Raw genomic sequence first — 26,506 nt, forward strand, 5'->3', positions numbered from 1 at the left:
AAACAAGTAGGAGAACCAGTAAAGATTTCAATAAGCTTTATTACACTGTCAAATGATTTAATAACAGACTCATTAACAATTTCTCTTATCTCAAGTAAAGTGGAACAAATAGCGACAGTTATGACAAAGACATTAAGTGTCATTACAGTGTCATTAATATTAACTTTTACCTCCAAGTAAAGTGACATAAGTAACAACAGTTATGACAAAGTCATTAAGTGTCATTACAGTGTCATTAATATTAACTTTACCCCCAAGTAAAGTGACATAAGTAACAACAGTTATGACAAAGTCATTAAGTGTCATTAAGTGTCATTAATATTAACTTTACCCCCAAGAAAGTGACATAAGTAACAACTAGGGATGTGCCGATCAGGTTTTTTCCTGCCGATACCGATACCGATCACCCATGAGGGCCGATACACCGATACCGATCACCGATACCGATCACCGATACCGATCACATAATTATTATTATTATTTTTTATTTTTTTTAATCATAAACCCTACCAGTTACATTATGTGGAAAAAGGAACCATGAATTCACCTTAATTTAGACAAAAACTTGTTTTTAATAACTTTTTTCAAGAAGAAAACTAAACAAAACAGGCATTGTGCAAATTGTACTGCTATTGATAATATTATCTTTAACAGACTGATAACATATGAAGGCTCTGAAGAGGCTAAATAATGCAAAGAGCCAAAATAAAACCTCTCAACATTGCCAAAAAAAATTCAAGTATAAAACTTAACATTCAAAGGCAAAAACAGGATCCATTACAATAAACAATCCTGAGTTACTGAATGAAAACTTCCTGTTAGCATGGCGGCTAGCTGATTACTGCTAGCTCTGATTGGCTGTTTCTGACTGAGCGCAGTAATTATGCAGATCAGGGAGGAGATCGATTATTTTTTTAGAGATTATCTGTCTCATGTTAGGACAGCGAAAGTTTTAATATGTATGTAAAATTTATTTTTTAAGTTAGATGCTGCAGCTTTAAGCAGAGGTTCGGTGTGAGAGTCACCACCAGGTGGAGCAGAAGCGAAGCTCCGTCTGTGAAATATTACTACCTGTAGCGTAGCAGCGGTTCAACAGGAGAGCAGAACCAGCGTCTGACATCGCAGCTCGAAGACTTAAATAATTTCGCGGGTTATTTGTTTAGCTTTCTGACCGTCATGCTAATCCAGGTGAGTGTTTGTAGCTGTGCGCTGCTTTACCTGCTGTCTGATCCTCCGTATGTCTTTTTTACTGCAGTGAGCCTCGATGTAGCCAAACTCCGTCAAGTATGGCATTGTTTTTATGTCGTATTAGCTTCGTTGTGTCGATGCATTTTGACCTGCTTCAATTTTCCGCCGCAACATGCAAACTTCCCCATTCACTCAGTGCATTATAGTTCCTCATCGCTTAGGATTTGTTGCTGCGCGTTTGCGCAGAGTGAAGGAAAGAGGAGACCAGCTGCACAGGCAGGCTGCGAAATGAGATGATCGGTATCGGCAACAAGAGCCAATGATCGCCGATCATGCACTTTTTCACGAAAATCGGCCCGATTATGATCGGTGACCGATCGATCGGCACACCTCTAGTAATAACAGTTATGACAAAGTCATTAAGTGTCATTAATATTAACTTTACCCCCAAGTAAAGTGACATAAGTAACAACAGTTTCATAACTGTTGTTACTTATGTCACTTTACTTGTCACTTTATTAATGACACTTAATGACTTTGTCATCAAAGTCATTAAGTGTCATTAATATTAACTTTACCACCAAGTAAAGTGACATAAGTAACAACAGTTATGAAAATGACATTAAGTGTCATTACAGTGTCATTAATATTAACTTTTACCTCCAAGTAAAGTGACATAAGTAACAACAGTTATGACAAAGTCATTAAGTGTCATTACAGTGTCATTAATATTAACTTTACCCCCAAGTAAAGTGACATAAGTAACAACAGTTATGACAAAGTCATTAAGTGTCATTAATTTAACTTTACCCCCAAGTAAAGTGACATAAGTAACAACAGTTATGAAAATGACATTAAGTGTCATTACAGTATCATTAATATTAAATGTTTCTGCAAGTGAAACAATTAACAATTATGACGAAGTCATTAAGTGTCATTAATATTAACTTTTACCTCAAGTAAATGGAAACTAGTAGCAACAATTATAAAGCTGTAATTTAGTATTACAGTGTCAAATGTTATGCTAACAGAGTCATTGATATTAAGTTTTAACTCAAATGAAGTGAAACATACTGGACTACTTATAACTACTATCATAACTGTAGAACAAACCCATTGTACATTGGAATAAAACAAAAGATAACTTGTTCTAAGATAACAGAAGGTTTAACGTCTGGTCAGTATACTGTTACTCTGAAATACTGATTGACAAATTAAAACAGAATTACTTATTCTTTAACTTAAGAAAATAGGTTCTTTCAACAGTAACATTTTTTGCTTCATCCATCTCCATTATATCCTTCCTGTAATGCTCTGAAAATAGGAGATCTTCTTCTTGTCTTCATTTCCAGGAAGCAGCTCTTTGAAGGTGTCCAGAAATGCTCAGAAATTACAGCTGTTCTTGCAATAGTTAATCATGGCGAAAGCCTTTTCATGAATTCAAACTTGGTGAATCTCTTCAGTGATGACTCAATGCATTGTGGTCACTTAAAAAAAGAACAAAAACAAAAAACAATGTCATCATATTCCAGCATTTATTTAAATACCATTCCAAAATGTCCCTTGCTGCACATTGTCAGAATGGTAGACTGGCAGACAAATGCCTAGTTAACATGACTGGTTGTTATAAAGTGCAATACAACTATTTCTTAATACAAGTAGCATAATAACTGGAGCTGAACAAAATTATTCTGATCAAATATTTGTCTAGCAGAAGTTCAGACAGACTGCCACTGTTATTTAGAAAGCATCATTTAATGTATAGTTTTAGGCAAATGACTGTATCTTTTTACTGAATGAGCATTCTAAATGATTTCTAACCAGATACTCTAACTTAGGGTTTTTTGCAAGAAGCTTATAGATAAATAAATAAATAGATTTAACACCAGTTTTTAGTTGTCTAAAACATAACTTATTAACTCAGCTGGTAAATGTTGATTCCTGCTCCCCATTCCCCACTGGCTGTCCCACCCCACTTCACTTAGTGAAAATATTAACACAAAAACAACTTACCTAATTTTCTTGGGGAATATTTCATCTGCTTCTTTCTCTTTGGTCAAACAGGAACTTCTTTCTCTGGTGGCTGGTCCTTATTACATCCTCCACACTCGTAGCATGTCTTCATTAGCTAACTTTGTCCTCCCCACCATGTGTCCTTAGGCTAGCCTGGGTCTTCACGTGGCTAAAGTTGCCAAAGCAAAGAACACAAGCACTGTGTCACATCAGCCAAGTTGCTAAATAACGCACATAAAGGATAACTTTGACTAATATATTAGCTTTTCATTTGCTAGATTAAAATTGGAGGGAAAAACAATTTGCCTGTCTTTAAAATATATTTAATATTAAGGGCTAACGTTACGGTAATGGAGTTTAATAACTTTAGCTGACATTAACTAAGGTAGGATTGGCATGAATTGCTCATAGCTAACATTAAAGAGAAATAGATGTTATTTTCTAAAAAAAAAAATAAAAATAAAGTTAATAAGACACATACCTCATATGTATTAGGTATCAAACTTCAGCTTCTTTTTAAACAGGATATCTGGCTGTTATAACTTGTGTTAGGTTTGCCCCACAATATGGAAGATTTCTTCTTCACCAAAAAACTGCACGCCTGTTCGTGGACTGCTGCCTCTCACTGGTGGAGATGGTGTATTGCACTACTTAATTGTGTTTAGAAAAGGGGTCCAACCAACCCCACACACGTAAAACTTTATCATTTGCCACAGTTCTCTACGTTTGCCTCAGTCCTCGCACGCACAAGGGTTAAACAGCCTTAAATAATGTTTCAAATGCTATGTTCGTAAATCTTGCTGTAAAACTTTAGGATCAATTCAATCAAGAAAATTATCATGGCAGAGCTATATAATATTACTACATAAAGCTAATTTTTAAAGTAATACTTTTATTTAAAAAAATTATGTCAGATCATGTCACAACGAAGACATTTTTGGCGAAGTTAATGACAAGTTGTCATAACGAAGACATTTTTGGCGAAGTTAATGACAAGTTGTCATAACGAAGACATTTTTGGCGAGGTTAATGACAAGTTGTCATAACGAAGACATTTTTGGCAGAGTTAATGACAAGTTGTCATAACGAAGACATTTTTGGCGAAGTTAATGACAAGTTGTCATAACGAAGACATTTTTGGCGAGGTTAATGACAAGTTGTCATAACGAAGACATTTTTGGCGAGGTTAATGACAAGTTGTCATAACGAAGACATTTTTGGCGAAGTTAATGACAAGTTGTCATAACGAAGACATTTTTGGCGAAGTTAATGACAAGTTGTCATAACGAAGACATTTTTGGCGAGGTTAATGACAAGTTGTCATAATGAAGACATTGTGAATAATGTCAACTTTGTATTAAAAGTGTCATAATTTACCGAACGACGCTTTATGACAACAGTCATAAATAGTCATGAAGTCTTATTGATGTTCTTGACAGGTGTTATGTCATGTTTATGTGGGTGTCATGACGGTCTTATTCAATACCCGTCAAATAAAGTGTTACCGAGGGTTTTCATCCTGGTCGTGGAACACTGGACTAGCTCTACACCAGTGGTGTCCAAAGTCGGTTCTCGAGGGCCGGTATCCAGCATGTTTTAGTTCTCTCCCTGGTTTAGCGTACCTGGATCAAATGATGGCTCATTAGAAGGCCTAAGAAGAACATTGACATGCTGAAAAGGTTGTTACTACCACCAGGGAGAGAACTAAAACATGCAGGATGCCGGCCCTCGAAGACCTAGTTTGGGGACCACTGCTCTACACCCTCAGCAGGGTCCTGGGAGTTCACCCAACCGGTCTACTTGCGTTTTGTGGACTTGAAGAAGGCATTGGACAGTGTCCCTTGGGGAGCCCTGTGGGGGGATCTCTGGGAGTATTGGGTACCGGGCCATTTGATATGGACTGTTAGGTCTCTGTATGACCGGTGTCAGAGTCTGGTCCCCATTGCCAGCAGTAAGTCGGGCTCGTTTCTGGTAAGAGTTGGACTCTGCTAGGGCTGCCCTTTTTCACCGATTCGGTTCATTACTTTCATGGACAGAATTTCTAGATGCAGCCAAAGTGTTGGAGGGGATCCGTTTTGGTGGCCTTAGGATCGGATCTCTGCTTTTTGTGGATGATGTGGTCCTGTTGGCTTCATCAGGTCGTGATCTGCAGCGCAGCCGACTGTGAAGCGACCGGGATAAGGATTAGTGCCTCCAAATCCGAGGCCATGGTCTTGAGCCGGAAAAGGGTAGAGTGCCGTCTTCGGGTCGGGTGGGGAGGAGAGGGCGGGGTTCTGCCCCAAGTGGAGGAGTTTAAGTATCTCGGGATCTTGTTCACGAATGAGGGAAGAAGGGAGCGGGAGATCGACAGGTGGACTGGTGCAGTATCTGCAGTGAAGCGGGCACTGTTCTGGTCCGTCATGGTGAAGAGAGAGCTGAGCAAAAAGCAAAGCTCTCGATTTACCGGTCGATCTATATTCTATATTCCTCATCTATGGTCATGAGCTTTGGGTCATGAGGGAAATAACGAGGTCACGGACACAAGCAGCCGAAATGGCTTTTCTCCGTAGGGTGTCTGGGCTCTCCTGTAGAGATAGGATGAGAAGCTCGGTCATCCAGGAGGAACTTCACTTTGACCCGACTGGAAAATGGATGGATGGATTTAGGATTATGTTTGTTCTGGTGAATAATATTGCAGTCAAACGTCTCTCATAGGAGAGCAGAAGAGGGCATCGGTTGATTTTTAGACCTTTGCTGAGGTACACAAGATCGGCTTCAAATGTAAGAATTGGCCGATCTCCCAACTTTAAGGAAATTGGTGCCGATAAATCGGTGGACCCCTAGGTTTTAGGATTAGATTTCCAAGAAGTTGCGGGATTATATAATACAGAGCAGATCCATACATGTTTGTCACTGCTCCAGTTGCTGATGACTCATCTTCAGTTTTTAAGGAGTTCATGTAAAAATTTTATTCACATTTGTCAACAGGTTTTTCAAGTGTAACACTGAGATTTGCGTAAACCATAAAACACACAGAAGAAAATTCTGTTATGTGCGGAAGTAAAGGGGAGCACCTGGAGACAGGGTTTCCCCCAGAAAACTTGCTACGCCTGGTGGTCGGGGTGCCGAGGTGGTCCACTACAATTAAAAGATCTTAAGTTGACAGGTCAGGAAATGTAAAATATTACTGGGTAATTGTGAGACTGTGGAAGACATTGCCGACAATACTTAATCCCACAGCTATAGACTCTTAAAAACAAATGAAAAAAACAAAACAAAAAAACAATTAAAATAAATATCAATTTATTTGAACTTCTGATAAATCCAAATTAAGTCATAAGTTAGTGGACATAAAAATACAATGTAATGCTGATCATATTTACAACTGGCACATGACAGAAGAAAGCAGCTGCTTATAGCCCCCCCAGTCTTAAGGGGCCCCATAAAAGCTAACATTTTAACACAGATATAGAAATTTAACATTTGTTTATTGAGAATATCAATGCTGTTAAATTTGATTCAATGGTTTGAGCATAGATAAATTAAAAGATTTTAAATTGTTTAATATTTAAATTTAACATTTAAACTCCATGTAAAATGAGTTTTACATGGCGTAAAACTCATTTTACATGAGATGTATTTATTCTAAGACTTATTTTATTTGCCGATGAGAAATATTTTACCTGCTGGCATAGGCGTAGGAACCGGGGGGGACGGGAGTGACGTTTCCCTCCCCTCCCCCATCAGTAACAATGAAATGAAACAGCAGCAAAATTAGTCTTTTTTTTGCTGCTTAAAGTGTAATGTCAGTGAGCAATGGCTACACAACACCTGATCATACTTGATTTTTATTAGATATTCAAGAGAATGGCAGTGTTAGAATAGTGTTGGTGTTGAAGAAAGGTGAAGACACTGAAGAAGCTCTGGTGAGGTATTCAATTAGTTTATTTAAATATGTATTAACCGGTTTTAATTTTTAAATAAACGAAACTATTTTATTGTGAAAAGAGGAGGTCAGGGAAGAGATAGGAGAGCCAAGTGGAGTTTCAGGTTGTGAAGATACAAAAATTATATTAATTATAATAGAACCAGAAAGGACAACAGGTGAGGACTGATGTCAGGTTCATTTTTTTTAACGTTTCAATATTTTTAAAAATTATTTACACACTGTAAGGGTAATGGTTAGGAGACATGAAAAGGGCTTGAGAAGAGGCTTTAAATTAAATGAGTGAAATGGGCTACAGATGGGTTACGCAGTGAATAGAGTTGAGTTGTATAATAATGTATGCATCTGAAAATCAGTTGTTAATATTCTCATTCTGTATGATTAAAACATACTTTTTATCTTTAGTTCACATTCTGATGCTGTACATTACTGTAGTGTCTGTTGTAAATACATGAATGTCCCTGCATGGGCAGGGACATCAGGATACAGAGAGTGGGAGTGAGGGAGAGACAGAAACACAGCTGTAGATATTTTAATGAAATGTTTGTGGCTGAAAATGACTGGAGAAAAAAAAAACATTTCGGCTTTTTTTGCCTCAGTGTTTTTCAACCCTTTGAGAGCCGTGACTCATGTTTGGCAAGTTACTGAATGCAGGGCCTGAAAGTGACACCGAGTTATCAGTGAAGAATTAAGGTCTGTTAGATGTGAAAAGTATCATTTTATTTATTTTGTAGGTCAAACTGTTGCACTGATGTAGAGAGTTGTTAAAGAAGAACAAAACTTGTCTTTTAGATTTTATTTTTGTTGGTCAAACTACTGTGTTGAGTTTTAAACTGATGAGTCCTATTTTATGAGTTGTGTTTTACTTCGGTTTTAGAAAGAGGCAGAATCAGTTCAATTTCCAGTCAACTGATAGCAATGCATTTTTAACCAATAATCAAATGTATTTTGATCAATAAAATACATCAGAATCTGGTAGCTTGTGTGTGCTACCAGAGTATGCATCTTGCTAGTTGTGAGGTAAATGATAAAGTGAGTCTTCAGTCATTTTGCTGATTAAAGACTGAAGCCATTTTGTTCAAGAGGAAATGGAAGATTATGGGTTTTTTTTTGGCAGTTTGCCACTTTAAGATCATAAAACATATACACACATATGATATATAGTGTAGTTAATTTATTACCAGGTATGGCATAGTTACTTTGAAAAGTAACTTGATTACTCAATGAAAAATCCAATAGCTAGAAAATGTGCATTTCTCTTTTCTCTCTATTATTTAGGTTTGTGGCGTAACTCCCCAAGGAAAAAGAGAAAAGCAACAATAAATGTTTTTAATAACTAAAAACGACAAAGTAACATAGTGACTTGGATACACAACTTTAATCTGATTACTGGATTGTGAATAGTAACGTGTTAGAATTACTTGTTACCGAAGCAAGAGGTCAGATTAGAGTAATGCGTTACCAAGTAACATATTGATGACATCATTGTTTGTCATTTCTGCTCAAGCTATTTATGGATCTGTCAGGTTTCCAATATATGTCCCCCCAAACGACAAACTTGTTCCTATGCCCTCGCTGGTGAGATTCTCACCAGCAGAATACTGGTGAGAATCTACAGAATTTACAACAACTTTTGGATACCATTACCTCATAATTCATTAAAATTAAAAGCTGACTTGATATGAATATGTTATCACTAAATTTGAGCAAGGCAAAATTCATGATATTCACTAACAACAAACAAAAGCACCCAGATGTAAACATAGAAAGAGTGCATGAAACTAAATTCCTAGGGATAATAATAGGTAATAATAGAACTTTCTGAAAAACTCACATTAAATATGTCTGTAAAAAGTATCAAGAAGTACTTCAATTATGGCCAAAGCAAAATATTATCTGAATAGTCACTCCACATCTTGTATTATTCAATGAGCCAGTCATATACATTTTTGGTCAGAAGTATGGGAGAATACATATAAATCAAAATTACAGCCACTAACAACAAAAAAGAGCCGTTGGAATAATGATAGTTGTCTTACAAATGCAAATCCTTTATTTATCAAGTCTAATTTATTAAAATTGTAGGGCATTAAGAAATATTAGACTATACTATTTATGGATAAAATCTGTTATAATCTGTTACCTAAACATCTTCAGGAAATGTTTTATGAAAGGGATTGTGAGTACAATTTAAGGGGAACAATGAATTTCAAAATATGTAGCATCCGAACATCTATGAAAAGATTTTGCGTCACTGCAACTGGTGTCAAACAATGGACCAAACTCAATATGGAACTAAAATAATGCCCAAGCATCAACTTATTTAAAAATAAATACAAAACTATGTTACTTACATTGTACATGGAAGAAGGGGATTAACACAAATATGAGTTTTTCCTTTGTTTCTTCTGTGTTACCATTTCCACCATTGGTAGCTTATTGTTGTTATCTTACCATCATTATAAGTTTTTCTCTCTGTGTGTTTTTTTTATTTTATTTATTGTTTTATAAAAATTAACCACAGATTAAAAATAATTGTTAGGTGTACCTTGGCAATGAGTTGGTAATTATCCTGATGCTGTATGTCCAGTTGTTGTTTACAGTTGTCATTATTAATTATAGGTTTTCTTGTCTTGTTATGCGAGTTGGTTTGTAACCATTTTGTCTATGTAATATAATTTATTTGTTGGCTCTTTAGCCCAGTATATTGATCAGGCATATGAATATTATAATATGGTTTTAATTACAAATTTTTGATAATCATTGAGTCAGTAGTAATATATTTCATTAAACTGAGATAAGGGGTAGGACTAAATAAGTTTTCATTTCTTCCTACTCCTTTTCAAACAGAAAAGTAGTGGTACACAAACTATTTTGTTCTTATGTATGCATGTTTCCCCTGTCCTACTGATTGATTTTTTTCTTGTTTTTAAAAACCTGTCTGAAATAAATAAATCAAATCAAATTTAAACCAAAGACCTTCTTGTTGCAAGACAACAGTGCTAACACAGATTTGCTCAAATATTTTGATATTGGAAGCAGAAAAATTGAAGGATTCATACCAGAATGAGAGCTTGTCCTTTCCTTCCACTGAACATTTTTACATTTGATTTGATTTTGCCGTTCTTTTCTGAGTCTTTCAAGTCTTTGTGCTGCAAAGAAAAACAAATGTTACATTTTGCATGCAAACATTTCCAAGCTGGTACAAATCTGTTGAATAAAATGACAGTCACACAGTCTACTGCATCATTTACATGAAAGCATCTTCAGTTTCTACTAAAGCCACTTTATCCATCTATGTAATAACCATGAATTAAAATATCTAATTTAAAACAACAAATTAAAAATGGTAATAATTGTTTTAACTTTAAGGAATAAAAATCCCAATACATATTTACATTGTATAAAATGGACACAGCGTACACATTCAAATGTGAAATATAGTGGAGAACAGCAATGTCTTGATTTGGGGCATATACACAAAAATATCAATTATGTCAAGAAAAAAAAAACCAAAACATAGGACTTATTGCCAAGGTATTGGTTTACCCCACTCATCTTACCAGCAGCACCAGGCTTTTCACAGCTTTCCTGTTGGAATCCTGATGAGACAGCCACCACAGGTCAGTATTTAAAACTAAGTGCAAAACCTGAGAGGATTGTAGAATACTACCCCATTCCCAGAACCCTGAGCTTCACACCACCAAACAGTTTACAACTATCAAGAGAGTCAAAAGGAAACATGATCTCTACCTTTGGACTCCCTCGTGGCAAAACCATATTAACCTTTTAAGGTGAAACTACCTGAAAGTTGCTTGAGGCAGATTTAATTCTACCCCTTTAATCAGGGCTCACTAAATGCAGATTTCTGCATCACATCAAATCAGAGATGCACCGATCATTCAGGGAGGAACTAGGCCAGTTTATTCTGGTCAACTTTCACAGGTAGACCAGTTTGGTTCTGTCAAGACTCAGTACCCCTTCAGGACTCTGAAGCTTTACCTTCCATTGCCTTATACATGCTTTGAACTTTTTGTCCATTTTGTTACATTATGGATTCAACTTCAGTGCATTCCATTTGGATTCTACTTTAAGAGTCCATCAATACAGTGTACATGATTATGAAATCATGTACACTCGAAAATAAAAAGTAAAAGTAAAACCTTATTGTGTTTAAGTTAACAAACCACTTATGTGTGCTTCTTCGTATCTATTGGCTCAGACCCAGTGAGACTGGATGGAAAGTATCAGTAAATATCAGTTTTTATCTCTTGACAGAGATTCTCAGTTGAATTTACGTCTGGACTTTTAATGGCCACTCTATCAAATAAGAACATGCTGTGATCTAAACCATTTAATTACTTAGTTGTGCTAGTAACATAGGGAACACGTGATCCAGGTGTAGTAATTTTCAGTTCTACATGTAGACCAAAAGGTTGACGTTTGTCCAGAGTATCTTCCTTGGCTTGTAACACACTACAAACAGAACTTCTTATGGGCTTCTTTCAGAAATTACTTTGTTCTTTAGATTAATAGGTAAAGTTCAGATTTGTTGAGTGCAAGACTGGAAACCGATCTTCTCACCTGACCTTTGCAGCCAAAAGATATATACAGCATGGAATATATAGTTTGCTAACCTAATCCTGCTTTAAACTTCTCCACAACGTTCTCCCTGACCAGTCTACAGTGTTCCTTGGTCATGATGCTGGTTATTCTCCAACAAACCTCAGAGGCCAGAAACACTGAGATTAAATTACACTATAGCAAACTTTACTTCCTAATTAGATGACTTCTGAAGAAAGAGTTTATATTTTGTGTGTAATTATCAGAATACAGCAGAATATTAATGCTGAATATTAATGCAAAACACTCAATGTTTTTCTTTTCAAGTTTGAATTTCTGCATTATTTTGATATAACAAATAATATCCCAGTAAAATATGTTTAAGTTCATAGTTTTAACATGACAAAACAAGTCATATTAAAAGTTCAAAGCATGTAAACATTATAAGAAACCGTGAATGTGTTGCATCACAGTCAATAACAAAACAGTCATTGGTGCGATTTCATTTTCTGCATGATCAAGAGTCCAAATATGTACTTCCTACAGTCTGAAATTAAGTTTAAAATGAAAACGGGGTCCATTTGAAATAAAAATCTATTGGGTCGACCAGATTTGAACCATTCTGTCGGTGCATCTCTGCATCAAACACACCCATATCCCATCTTAAGCACAATAATGAATGATTTGAGGATTAGCTTAAATGGCAGATTTGGTATTCTGACAATCAAATAGAAAGTCTTACACTTCTCATCATGGTATCAAACAGGTTATATCGTAAATTCAATGACATTCAGGCAACACCTTCAAAATTTGCTGACTAAATCAATGAGACCATTTCCAGGTGTACTGTCTAAAGACACTTTAAAAGAAGGGAGTTACTAAGCAAAAACAGGGAAACCTGTAACATTTTACATTTTTGTGTATTAAATACGTAAGAAAAAATGAGACAAGCTTGTCTAGTTTGAGTGAGTATTCTTTCTCTATTTGTCAAGATGAAAGGTCTGGCAGGTAAAAAAATAAAATAGCATTCATAAGATGTCACAATTTAGAACCAATTCTTTCTCCACTTGAGCCAAGTCCACCAGATGCTGAGGCTGTTCATATAGGAATAAGAAAGCAGAAGCAGTGTGTGAAAAGCTGGTTCCTCAGTGGTAAATTTATGCTGTAATCTATTCATACCCATGGGAGGTTTAGCTCATAAGTTAGCTTTAATTTTACAAACACATTTTGTCTGACTAGAAGCAGAATCAATGTTTGCACTGTCCCAGACACTGACTCAAAGCTTAAGAGGCAAAGAGGCTTTTCAGACTCTCAGACAAGTGTTTTCATTCATTACTCAATTGGTCATTGTATAAAAAAAAAAACTGCTTTTTTTTCCAGATTGATACTCATTTAAGATATTTTGTAAGCCTGTTATTGAGAGAGCCACCTCTTCTGCTGTCATCTGTTGGGGAAGCAGCATCAGAAATGCTCAACCTGACAAAGACGGCTAGCTCTGTTCTGGGGACGACCGTGGAACCTCTGGAGACGATGATGCAAAGGAGGATTCTTCATAAAATTAAGAAAATTATGGACAACTCTGGACCCTGAATTTCCCTTTGGGATCACTAAAGTATTTTTGAATTTGAAACAAATTAGAATTTTGTTATGATTTGATAATTTTATCTAAGAAAGAAAAACTTCTCAGCTGAATGAAACTAAGGAAGATTTAAAAAAAAAACAAACAAAAAAAACAACTACTGAATAGAAGGGTCACTTTTTGTCTTGGAAAAAAATGCTGCATGGGCTAATGATGTTCATAAGCTGATCATAAACAGACAGCTATTATTCTGGAGGAACAGTTTAAACAGACGAGCTGAAGGCGTTACTCAGCTGGAACTGACAGCACCACTATGTCAACAGGACTTTCCATCAACAAACAGAATGTTGGTGGGGGATTGATGATGTGGGCTTGCTTTGCAGTCTTATGTATAAAAGTAAATGTGATTCTGAGTACAATAACAAATTTACAACAGAATGGCTGAGATATAAATTAAATTAAGTATTACAGTGTCTCAGAATCCAAATAACCTGGAAGAAATGCTGAGGCAAAACTTAACCCAAACTTCGACTTAAATGCTTTTGAACCATTTTTCTGGATGATCTGTTGAACCTTTCAAACACTGCTTTGGCAATTTGGCCTTTTTTTGTTCAAGAAACTTGAAAGCAGTAGATATCTTCTAGAGTATTATGATGATATAATTTAAAATTAGATTCCCCTTTTAGCAGCAGTGTAACTTCAAAGACTTCTGCTTGGATTCCTGAAGGAGACTGTTGCATTTTTTAATACTTATTTACTTCTTAAAGCTGTTTAATAATCAAATAAACAAAGTCAGCACTAAACAAATATATGTTACATAAGTTACAATAATACATTTTATGATATGCAGGTGATATACAAAATTATATTAGTAGACAAATTGTGTGATTATCTTTTTCTTTTCTTATCCACCTTATTCCTCGGAGGGTTACTCTGGAAATTATTATGGGTCTCACTTCTAGTGTTCTCTGGAAGTAGCAGTATTTCACTATAATTTGTAGTTTGTTTTTTTTGCTAGTCTATTTTAAAAAATAATAAAGTTTATGATCTGAGTCTTTATCATTATGTTTGGACAAGAAATATTTTTTTATAAAACAAATTTAAATATCTGGGTTTATTTAAGTCCATCAGAATCAGAACCTCAAGGTTCTCCACTGCTGAGAATTGCTGCAAATCAGCGAAGAAATGACCATAGCTGCTGCGCTCCAGACCGTAATATGGAGAATCTCCCCACTGGTCTAGAACCGAATCGAACCACACATCAACTTGTCTTTTCTTATCAGAGACCAACTTGTCAGTGGAAAGCACTGCAAGATGCTTTTGCGGAGCTCGGGTAACTGTTGCGCTGTTCATAGCTGTACTCTAATAAGGAGACAAAATTTAATTTGGGGCTGGAGCTAGTGTGTTTTGAATGTGCTCCCAAAAGAAAAAGGCAGTGTTTCTGTGATGAGCAGTAGTTCTCATCGCCAACAGATGCAAAAACAAAAAGAATTTGGCTAAAAAAAAAAAAAAATCTAAACTTGAAAAGAGAAGCCAAAATGCTTCATGTGTGCTCAAGGGAGGAAATCCCATTTCATTATTGGGGTGGAGGCGGACAATAAACAATAAAATTTTATAAAGAGCAATTTGGGGGGGGGGGGGCAAAGTAACAGTGAAATGTAATGCATTGAGCACTTTTTAATGTGGTTTAAAAAGTGCTTAATGTGTTTAAACTGCAAGACCAAAAATGACTAGTAAGTGGTAATGCTCAAGCATGTGTTTTTCTCAGTAAACAAACTGTTGAGAGACCCATAGAAGTCAAACTAAAATTGAAATGTTGTATGAATTTGGCTCAGTTTCACAGATCCAACCTCTGCTACACCTTTACAAACATTTAAGGCTGAAAATGAAAAGTTTAATGAGTGAGTCCACTCAATAAAATTCCTCATAAATATTGATTTATTGCAGTGGCTCTCAATACAAGTTATGTATTATTTAAATTACAACTTATTAAGTGTGTGTGCTTGTTTCATTGTGTGGACAAAAAGGCAACTTAAGAAAATCCACATCTGCGTCCGAAGCGACCAAGCCAATGAAGTAGCTAATATGCTAGTGTGGGCTGTTCTGTTTATCTGTGCTACCCATAAATCCATCCTATCTTGTGGCAATGCACATGCGCACATCGATGCTACGTAACATACTGCTTACTCAGTAGATTTCTTATAAATATGTCCTACCTGTGGAAGTATCGTTTCTTGTGTTTTATTTAATCAAAGATTACATTAAGCTTTATTTAATTTATTTTATACCTGGCTTTTATTAAGCTGTTGTATTACTTAATGTTTTTAGTTTACATGACAGGCAGCTTGCAAATATAGTGGCATTAGTTTGCCATCTGCAAAGTCGTTACTACTGTAAATAAGTCACTGTTTGGTAGTTAATCAGGACAAGTTGTTTTGTGGGCTATTTTGTCCCTATATTTTAAAATATTTTAGTTACACTCTTTTTTCTATTATTAAACTTTGCTAAATAGATGTTGGTAGCGATACTATGTGGGATTGAGGATGTGTTAATATCTGTGTCCCATCATTTTAAGAACTCAGTGACCTACACAGTTCGGTGGACAGATTGTGGCTGAGCTGTCATAACGCGCAAAAAATGAGTTGCGGTAATCTGCATTTGTCTGTGTTTAATTTAATTCCAATAAAAACGTGTTTCCCCTGTCTGATACTGTTTTATTCTTTATACCTTTGTATTTAAAATATTTTTTTAACAGGTAGGATATTCTAGTAAAAGGATTATTGCATACTTGCATACATCCATAGCTTTTCATTTCAAACAGGTAGGATATTCAGATGAAGGAAGTGATCTTGTGGTTTCGTCGTGTATATAAATTGTTCCAATGCTATGCTAAGCATAACTCCTACGCTTTCACTCCAGTCCCGTCACTCAAATAATGTTATCCAATGTATTTAACATTAACACATGTTAATGTGCTAATGTTAATGTTAATACATTAACATTAATGTATTAATGTTAATGTATTAACATTAATACAAATGTGCTAATGTTAATGTTAATACATTAACATTAGCACATTTGTGTTAACAATGTGCTAATGTTAACACATTAACATTAGCACATTTAACCCGCTATTGTTTGTAAACATGACAGTAGGAGTTTTGGACGCGTAGCACTGACAGACTTGCTATCTATCCATGTTACGGTAGGACAATCTGACGAAGTAGCAGTGATGGTCAGATCACCACTTCTTTAAGTCTTTAAGTCACCATCCCACCCCGCAATAGCTGCAGCAGTGATGTGCGGTCAGGGGATGATGGAAAAATAATATGTAATGATAAGATAATTTATATTGCTATTTTTACCCTGTGGTTTGTATTATAAAGTATTTATTTTTCATTTTGTTTAATCAATTTAATTTCTTTTTCTTAAAAATTGTTGAATTTTCGCAATTTCCCATTCAAATGCTCAGAAGCGCAGCTGATGACGCAGCAGCGAGCTAAGCCTCATCTTGGACTGCGCTACCTCTCACTAAGTGCGCTGGCTGCCATTCGATGAGACCATGTTCCTCCTGTCTGTATGTCGCCAGTAAGATGGTTACAAAACATTTAATATATGAAATTATTTTCCATAATTTAGCTTACGTATAGCCCTGTGACAGACTGGTGACATGTCCAGGGTGTACCCCACCTCTTGCCCGAAACGTTCGCTGGAGATAGGCACCAGCAACCCTCCCGCAAGGGACACTAGGGACAATAGTGTATGTATGTATGTATGTATGTATGGATGGCTTATGTATATAATGTACAGTGTTTTTTGTCAACTGTGTGTGTGTGAGACGTGTTTCGTGTGCGGAGGAGTGATCCTAAACAGTGAACAGTGAACAGGTTCGAAGTGAGACAGGCAGTTTTCTTGCCTTATGGCAAGGGGCGCTCATGATCCCAGACATTGGTCTTATGACTCCATGTCTGCAGAGTAAGTGATAGCAAGTTAGTCACAGAGTAAATAAATCAAATGTAGTGATATAGTAATTGTTTCTTCCTCTCTTCTGACTTCAACATGGATGACTATATTTCTACACTTAAGCAATTTTCTAAAGTGGATTTTCAATCGAAGCAGGCAATAACTAAAGGAAGACCAACACCTGAGCTGAAAGGTTTGCTTCAAACTACGACAAAAATGGTAAAATGGCCGCTCTTTCAAATGGAAAGAAAAGACAGGCTTTGTGGATGTCCTGCTAGAAATTGCCTTTTCTGCCTTCCTTTCTCAACTTGTGTCAAGGACAGGCTTGGCTTTGTCCTTTGGAGCCAAGTACATCTGATATTTTTGTGCAGAATAAGTGGTGCATGGACTTCATTTATACGTAAAGGTAAAACAGCAATATATATTTTTTTGTTTAGTTTATTAATTAAATATGCGTTTTGTGAGCTACGGCTTGTATTTGTAAAGAATGCAGAAAAGAAACAACCCACAAACTGTTGTGTTACAGGGTTTCCCCCAGCGTATTATAAGCCTGGCGGGCCACCAGGCTTTACTTGTGTCCCCACCAGGCTAAGCATCACTTATTTTTTAAAGTCTTTTTAAAATATGAGGATTTTTAAGACTTTATAGATGGTGTTCAGGTATTAAACATATTTTATAGCCTAAAAGCTCTGACAAAAGCCGGCTAGTAAGTTCCTAAGATGTAAACAAGTGACAACTCACGTTTGTGACAGAAATCGAGCTCATAGTTTACGCAAAGCCTCTTGGGGCTAGGAATAAGGTGGATAGCACTTGCTTTATTGAGTTTGCTAAGATGTGTTCATTTTATATGCAATGTCATTTTAACTCTTCGATCAACAACCAAACAAAGTTAGCTCAGTGCTTGCCTGCTGTAGATTTAAATAACATGACAAAGCAACACACACTCAACGACGACGCCAACAATTTGATAACTAGGATCAAGTTGGTATGAATGGAACTGACCTTGGTCTGTATGACTTCATTAAGTTGACTTTTTTCTAAAGCAACTTTAGACGATGTTATGTGCTCTATAAAATTAACTGAACCAGTCCTGCTTGTCTAAAATTGCCTACTTCCAATTGCATCTAGTCCATTCTCCACATTTCACTGAAAGATTTTTATATAGCTAACATACATCTGATCCCATGATTTCACCACAACAGCAATCATTTTCAGAGACCCATAAGAGTCACAGATCGGACACAGCACCACAGAACTACAGAGGAACAGGCTTTCTGGCTGCCCGAGCTGTATGGCCCAACAGAAAGCCTGCCCAAACAACCAACAAGCGCCTGCAGATGGGTTTACCTGTGTTGGAGCGTCGGCGGATGCCAAAGTCCCAGCTAGAAGTGATGTCCATGGACTGAGAGAGGTCACAAGTATGACTGTCCACCATGGTACCACTATCTTCACTGAGAGAGGTGGACTCAGATGAGCCACAGCTGCCGCCGGGTACCAGAGTAAGCTGGCACTTCTCCAGATCCACATCTTGGTCTATTAAAACCATCTCACACATTCCTGTATCATCACTGGTCACATGGGACTGTCTGATATGAGCCAGGATAATTGCTGGATTGTCCAGGAAAGCCATTTCCTGAATTTTACAAAGCAGAGCCCAAGGCTTAGGGAGGTTTGGCTTTCTTTTACCTTAGGGCCCTTTCCAAAACAGTTCCTGTTGAATGGCGTTAAAGCAGTGGATTATGATGAAGCCTCAACTCCTGCTGCTCTAACTACTGACTCAGCTCCATCGAAGAACTATCAGCACCTGGTTGGAGAGAGAAGGATGTTAGCATGAAGCAGGCTGGAGAACAGGGCTATGCAGTATTCACACAGACATCATTATCATGACGAGGACCAGGTTTTGTGAAACAGAACAGCAATCAGTAATAAACTCAAGGAACTCAAGCAACATTAGTGATTTAGTGCTTGTAGTTCAGGCACTTTCCAGTTAGACATGAGTGAACAGCAAACATAAATTATAAAAGTTACCCCTAAACACAAGGTTGTCTACAATTTCAACAAATGTTGCTGTTGGAATGGAGAAATAAGATCCAACGGAATGACTGTGTTCCACAGCAAACATCCAGCAGTTCTGTCTAACAGGACGCGTTTATAAAGATGTGAATTCAGCTTAGAAAGTCCCAGTAATCTCATCAAGCTGATGTTCAGGTTAGACTTAGTGTCAAGTTTTTGTTAACTGGTTGAAATGTTTTTGCCCAGGCGATTTCATGGTGAGCGCTTAAATAAAGCGTGTTGCTATATTTTTAGACTAATGCTCAAAAATAATCAACCGAGCAAGCTGATGTTAGCAAAGAGGGCTATTGTTGAGCTTCCTAATCTAACCTTATAAAGTAGCTGCGTTAAAACTTTTAAAAATAAAATGGCTTCATCTTCGCTCTGCATATTTAGCACCAAGGTACACGCCATACGCTCCAACATGTCACAGTACACAAGAAGGCTACAAACAGCATCTGATGGATTTAGATACCTCGTAAACCAAACCGGGGATCACGGAGGCTGGATCTGGTTAGCTGGCTATAGTTAGCCGCTATCATAACCTCTTATAGTCCCACCTTCAGAAATGACAGCCAACAGCGGAACAAAGGTCTACGACAGCGCATTATCCGCGGTAACTTGAGATAAAGCAAATGGTTCTTTTCATTAACAAATACCATATAACATAATCACGGCGTTACTCCTGGATAATTCCGTCTATTTTGGTGCGTTTAGTTTGCCTCGGAAATTGGAACTTTAGTATAGAAATGACGTCACACCAAAATACTTTGAAGTTGGAAAGCTTAATCTGCCTTCTAAGCCTGATCTTTATTACTGTGCAAAATGTCTACATCAATCGCGGTTAGCGATATAGGTCGAATCCTTAAGCATGTCTTTCATTCAATGACTAGATGAAAGACTAGAATGACTACGCGACAAAATAATACACAGTATTCGTGAAACTTAATTAACGACATACAGTCCAGACGTTGAGTCAATGAACAGTGTGTCAATGCAACAGCTGAATTGGAATTAGATGAAAGGGTTGGTAAGTAACCTCTTGGTTTTTGGGGGGGCTTTTTTCTGTTTGTAAATGGAAAATTCCAACATTTCAATACAAATGGAACACAGCATTCTTCTTCATCTGAATTTCTTCTGCTTCTTTGGTTTTGGGCATCATGGGCAAATTGCTGCCATCTCCTGTTCATTGTGAACGGGAGATGTCAGCTATGCGCAATCTAAAATCTACACACTTGAATTAAAAGACTGAACTGCCTCACTTAGCATACACACAGGCTTTACAGAGCTCTGCTAATAGCTAATATTGGATCCAGGTGTGCTGAAGCAGAGACATCTAAAAGTTGCAGGATACCAGCCTTTCAGAGACCACTGTCAAAGAACATAAAAAAAATCAAAAGGTAGGTAAGATATAACATAGTCTTGGCTAGATGAGTCAGCAGCTAAGACTCATCTAGCCAAATTAGACATTATTCAGCATCAGGCATTCAGATTGTGTACAGGAACATTTAGAACTACATCAACAGTAGCAATAGAAGTAGAAATGAGCGAAGAAGAACAAAACTAAATTATTGATTAAATTTACAATGCAGTAACTTGGATCATCCAACATGGGAAATTTTAAATCCATGATGAGAAGAAGAAAAAGGAGAAATGAGCAGTTTTGGATAGACAATTGAAAACTAAATAATTTAAAATGCATAGCTTAGTCAAACAACACCAATATCAATCTGGATTCTACCAGAATCAATAGTAGATTGATTCTGGTGTTGTGCTGTGTGTTGCAGACTTCAAAAGAAGTCTGCAACACACAGCAGACTTCTTTTGTGTTGCAGACTTCAAAAGAAGTCTGCAACTTCTTTTGAAGTCTGCTTCAAAAGAAGCAGACTTCTGCTTCTTTTGAAGCAGAAGTCTGCAACACCAGGTTGCTGTGTCTGCAACACCAGGTTGCTGTGTGTTGCAGACTTCAAAAGAAGTCTGCAACACACAGCAACCTGGTTACAAAATAAAACTAATTAATACATATGCACTAGTATGCCTTTTTAGGCACCTAAAAAGTAATTTTTAGGGATACTTTTTACACACCTAAAAAGTATGCCTTTTTAGGTGCCTTAATAATCTTTTACTATTTTTGTTAAAATTGCAAAGAATAAAAACAAAAAAATAATCCTGATGTAATGTTTATCAAAGTACCCAATCCATTTTCAGATGTATAGGATCTATAAGTCAACGACATTAGCTCCAGTTCATACTCCAGACCAGATGGTGGCGGTATTGCACACTTTCATCTTTTTTTTTTTTTTTTTTTTTTTTAAACGCCAAAAAAAGAAGGAAAGCCTTGAAAGCCAGTAACAGACATGAAGCTGACATTTTTACTCTCATAATATCGCCTTAAAAGTAAAGAGGGCCTTGATAATAGTTAGTAATTTTGGTAAATTCAAGCTGGTGACGTTCTAGTCCGTGTTAGACGGCAACACAACAGGACAACATAGATGGAAATGAAATGTGGGTCACAAAAAGAGCCCGAAGAGACTACGGCTGCTAATGTGTTGCTAGCTAGTGGTAAGTCCATCCATCCATTTTCTGTACTCCCTTGTCCTTAGTGGGGTCGGGAGGGTTACTGGTGCCTATCTCCAGCTAACGTTCCTCCCACAGTCCAAAAACATGACTGCCAGGTTAATGGGGTATATGCCACGAGAGGTGGTGACGTATTTCCGTTTGAATTTATTCCACATAGGTTGGTTCCGGGTCCTGCTTGCTCCTATTGTTCTTGGCCGAAGCTGCAAGATCTGTACCATGAAAAAGACGCAAAACTTAAAATATCTGTGAGCTGCAGGTACAACGACTGAGTTTTGTGGTGTGCCGTTGTTTCCAGTAATTAGTCGGTACCATCCAAACCACACAAGAAGTCAGTCAGATTAAGGTCCAAAACCTTCGCTTTACAGCCGTTTAAGTGGCACCGACCCACATAAAAAACCCACAGAACAAATGGTGCAAATCACGTATTTCCTGAATCCCGAATATATGATTATCTACCTTTGCTGTTTCATAATTATTATCCACGTTAGAGTGAATTTTTCCACTTGACTGCTATAATCTGTTCTTGCATTACACAACGTAATTTCTCTTTTTTTCCCTCTGAGATTCTGCTTAGAAAATGAGGTTATGAAGTTACATCCTCCTGCTGCTTTTTGTTATTAAAATGGTTAACGGTTACTGTGGGCAAATCCAGCAAGGACCAAGTGAAAAACTCCATCTCTAACACAGAGTGACCTGTGCACCGGAAGCAGGCTATGTGGAAAAAAAATGCAGAAGTGCTAAAACGGAAGTCCGTGGCATATACCCTATTGGCCTCTCCAAATTCTCCCTAGGTGTGTGTGTGTGTGTGTGTGTGTTTGTCCTGTCTGTCTCTGTGTTGCCCTGCGACAGACTGGCGACCTGTCTAAGGTGTACCCCGCCTCTCGCCCGGAACGTTAGCTAGTGGTAAGTTTGCTTATTAATTTGTTTAACTATAAACAGTGCAGTAAAGATATAAACAAACTTACGTTGGTTTCAGAAATAATTATTTTATCAATTTTATTGTGACTTTTTTGATTATAACAATCATTCATGTTATAACTGCATGGAGACTTTGTTTGTTGTGACTTAATCTCATAAACTTAACCTGGTTTTAATTAAGCTCTGTATGACAAAGAAACTTTGATATTGTGAGGTTGTTATAATTTTTTTATCTTTAACATATGTTTGCAGTCTAAGCAAATTAAAATGAAAGAGGAAGCCAGAGAGATCAGGTGTTAGAAAACCTAAAGACTTTCCTGTCTCAGAAGAAGCTGTGACTCCACCACACCTGAATCAAAGGAATGGCTGGTTAGGAGGTCTGTTCAGAGCTGATCATGGTCTGTTGGAGTAAAGATGCATCTAAAAGTTGCAGGACTTTTAGATGCAACTTTTAGATGCAACTTCATGTCCAGCTCTCGAGGACTGGACATGAGCACCCTTGGTTTATTATTTTTGTTAGCAGCTAAAGGTAGCCAAGCAGGTATAGCACGGGGTGTCGGGTGGTTAAACGAACATTAAAACTGTCAGAAGAATTTGAAGGCCATTTCAGTTAACATTATTTAGCTGCAGAGTCGTTTCTTGAAGTTTTCGGCTTTAGACAGCATAATATGCGATCAAAGCTAAGCCAAAATGTTTTTGTCTCTATACATACAATAAATAATGACATATTGGCTGCCCCTTTTTTCTTCATTAGTACATGTTGGTGACTGAAGTCTGTTATGATGACTTCAACACATTTCTTCTGATAGGTTGGCAGAAGAAATGCTGTTCAGAATGTTTCTATAAACTGACCAATTTTTATAATGCCTAATGTCTGAATTGTGTTCATGGTAATTATTTCGGACATTTTTATGCTTTATGTCAGTGTTTCTCAACTCCGGTCCTCACGCCCCCCTGCTCTGCATGTTTTAGATATGCCGCTATTCCAGAACAGCTGATTCAAATGGTTGTATGACCATCAAGTACTGCAGAAACCTGTTAATCACCCAGAGATACAATTCAGGTGTGTGGCAGAATCCAAAACGGCTAATGCCAAGCTGTTGTCAGATATGTTCAGGTATGTTGTTATTCTAATGATCATACATCTTTGTAGAAGCACTTTCTCATTGGCTTTGTTTGCTTTCTGAATGTAGCTGTGCTGCTAAATATATTTAATAATTTTTATTATTTGTCTTCTTGTCATTTTGTCAAAGGTGGAAGCCAGTGTTGAAGCCTTCCTCATTGCTGTGGAACCAGGACAGCCCTTCCTCCTGCATGTTGGTGAAAACGAGAGCAGCACCAAAGACACTTCACCATCAGTGATCACAAGACCATCCATGACACACAAGACCATCCATGGCTGCTTTTGATGAACTTTTAAAGTACATTTCACCTTCAATGCAAAGTACCATGAATTCCTCTACAACTTCGGTACATTAATCCAGCCTACAGTTTTCAACATTGATGGGACTTTTGCATGACAAGTGAGGAGATTATTACCCTTGCTTTTATTTTACCTGGCAGAGTGGACAGTCTTTATTATGATGATCATTTAAATGCATACTGTATCAATAAGCGGATTTGTTTTATGCTCTTCCAATTAAGGACTTGGTTTATTACAGTCTGTGATGGGGTTCTCTTATGCTTGGACAAACAAAAAATGACTGCCCAAGGCCAGAGATCACTTCAGTGATGGGAAAATTAAAACCCATTTTGTCCCTATTCTCAAGAATCACTGATTTAGTTTCACCTGTAAAGTGTGTTGTAATGGATCCTTCTGTGTTCTGTAGCCTGATGTGTTGGCAGTACTGATGTGTGTATGAAGCATGTAATGTAGAAAGTGGCAAAGCAGAATAATAGAAGACATTAAGTAACTAAAACGTGTACTTCGTTAGCAATTATAATAAACCAAAAGTGTATTTGAAGCATACTGTAAACACATTACTAATATATTAAATGTTTTTCCAATATACTTAAAATGCATTCTAAGTATATGTTAAATATAATTCAAGCACTAAATAGTACACTCAAAACATACTAATCAAGCACGTTTTTAGTACATTAAAAACAGTACACTAAGTACTAAAGTTTGTCCCGAAAAAGTATGTTGAAGTATGCTTAGTACACTTTAAATAGTGCTTAAATACTACTTAGATACTACTTAAATACACTAAGCACTAAATTAGTATGTCAAAAAAGTCACACTTTAAGTATACAAATTCTAAGTATACTTGAAATATACTCATTAGTCATACTAAAAGTATGCTCCCTGGTGGTAGTAACAACCTTTTCAGCATGTCAATGTTCTTCTTAGGCCTCTAATGAGCCATCATTTGATCCAGGTGCGCTAAACCAGGGAGAGACCTAAAACATGCAGGATGCCGGCCCTTGAGGACCGACTTTGAGGACCACTGCATTATAATATCAAAAACACACAATTTCACTATGATGTGATTTTTTTTTTTACAATAACACACCGTGTTTGATAACAATAATTAAAACTTCTCAATGTTTGACATTGCCTAGAAAATTTTTTTTATGTCAGCCTACATAGCTGCTACATCGATGAGCTCCTTTATGCTATAGTTGGTGATATGTTTGCTGCTGATCATAATCAATTTGTGGCTAAAACAAACATTATTTTTACATCAACTTCTAAGTTATGTGAAAAAATAACTTCTAACTTCTGTTAAAATCGTTTGAAGGCTCAGAATCAGTCCAGTACCGGCACCGGTCCACATTCTCAGGGGAGAAAGACTTACCTGGTATAAATTAAAATTTTAGCTATTGGAGTAACGCTTAAGAGAAATTTGTTTAATCAAAAAATGTCATGAGTATGTGTGTAGGGCTGCACCGACTGCAGTTTTCTGGCCGGTTACTGATCTTTAAAAAGCCTGACCCGCCGATTTTGATTTTGGCTGATATTAATTTTTTTTGTCTGAAATGTTGCTAAATAAAGCAAGAAAGTCACTAAGTTGTCAACAGTGGGGTGAATATTGTTAACAGTAAATGTGCAGACCTGACTTGGTGGGCTGGTCTGTCAGTCAAACCTCTCACTGCAGAGCAGAAGAGGACAGAGGCTGATCTTTAAACCTTTGCTGACGAAGATAAGATTAGGGGATAATATCAAGCTTCACATGTAAGTGTCAGCTGATCACGATACCCCAAAATTAAGGAAATCAGCGCCCAGAAATCAACTAGTCGATAAATCAGTTGGCCAATAAATGTATCCTATATTATACCTTATATAATGTAAACTGCACTGCCAGAGATGCAATAAGTTTATAGCAGGTGTGTGAATGATCTAATGATTGGACAGCTGATTGCATCGGTCCACAATGTCAGCAGAACTAGAGGGCCCCAAAACCACATTTTGCTTAGGGCCCCATGGAGGCTTGGGCTGTCCTTGCTAAGCTCCATCCAACTGAGCTCCATTTGCACTGAGCTTCATCCAACTGTGCTTCACTATCACAGGACTTCCCCACCAGTCCAACGGGGATCTGAGGGATTTCTGCTACATTAGATGGTTTGGTGATACTCTGATTCAAAACAAGGGAACTAGTTTGACTTTGGGCCCCTGCCTGTTCCATAGAAGGAGCCCTTATTTGTTTAAAGCCAAGTTTGGCAGAGAGGTTTTGTGTTGTGGGTTTAGTGTGAGTTAATTCTGCCTGGTTTGATGTCTCGCA

At 37.0% G+C, this 26,506-nt stretch overlaps 1 protein-coding gene and 1 long non-coding RNA gene across 4 annotated transcripts in view; one reads left to right on the forward strand and one right to left on the reverse strand.

The window, feature by feature from the left end:
- Positions 1-20,019, reverse strand: part of mapkap1 (MAPK associated protein 1) — a 50,356-nt gene extending 30,337 nt beyond the window's left edge. Inside the window, exons 1-4 of one of the 3 annotated variants that reach the window (XM_088010690.1) lie at positions 19,844-20,019; positions 18,579-19,035; positions 10,690-10,728; positions 10,189-10,278 (exon numbers count right to left, since the gene is read on the reverse strand). In XM_088010690.1, coding sequence (XP_087866816.1) covers positions 10,189-10,278; positions 10,690-10,728; positions 18,579-18,861 — 412 coding nt within the window. In that variant the 5' untranslated portion in view covers positions 18,862-19,035; positions 19,844-20,019. Of the gene's footprint in view, positions 1-10,188; positions 10,279-10,689; positions 10,729-18,578; positions 19,036-19,758 lie in introns of all 3 variants that reach the window. The other 2 variants (XM_088010689.1, XM_014969715.2) reach the window with 2 other exon arrangements.
- Positions 20,020-21,409: 1,390 nt separating this feature from the next.
- LOC106913377 (uncharacterized) lies at positions 21,410-25,336 on the forward strand. Its single transcript, XR_015764797.1, has 3 exons — positions 21,410-22,766; positions 23,754-23,898; positions 24,035-25,336. It is a non-coding gene; the product is annotated as an uncharacterized LOC106913377 (long non-coding RNA).
- The last annotated feature ends 1,170 nt before the right edge of the window (positions 25,337-26,506 follow it).

This window comes from Poecilia mexicana, unplaced genomic scaffold (genome assembly GCF_051168715.1).
Source record: "Poecilia mexicana isolate PSO_F unplaced genomic scaffold, ASM5116871v1 scaffold_12, whole genome shotgun sequence".
NCBI classification, from domain to species: Eukaryota; Metazoa; Chordata; class Actinopteri; order Cyprinodontiformes; family Poeciliidae; genus Poecilia; species Poecilia mexicana.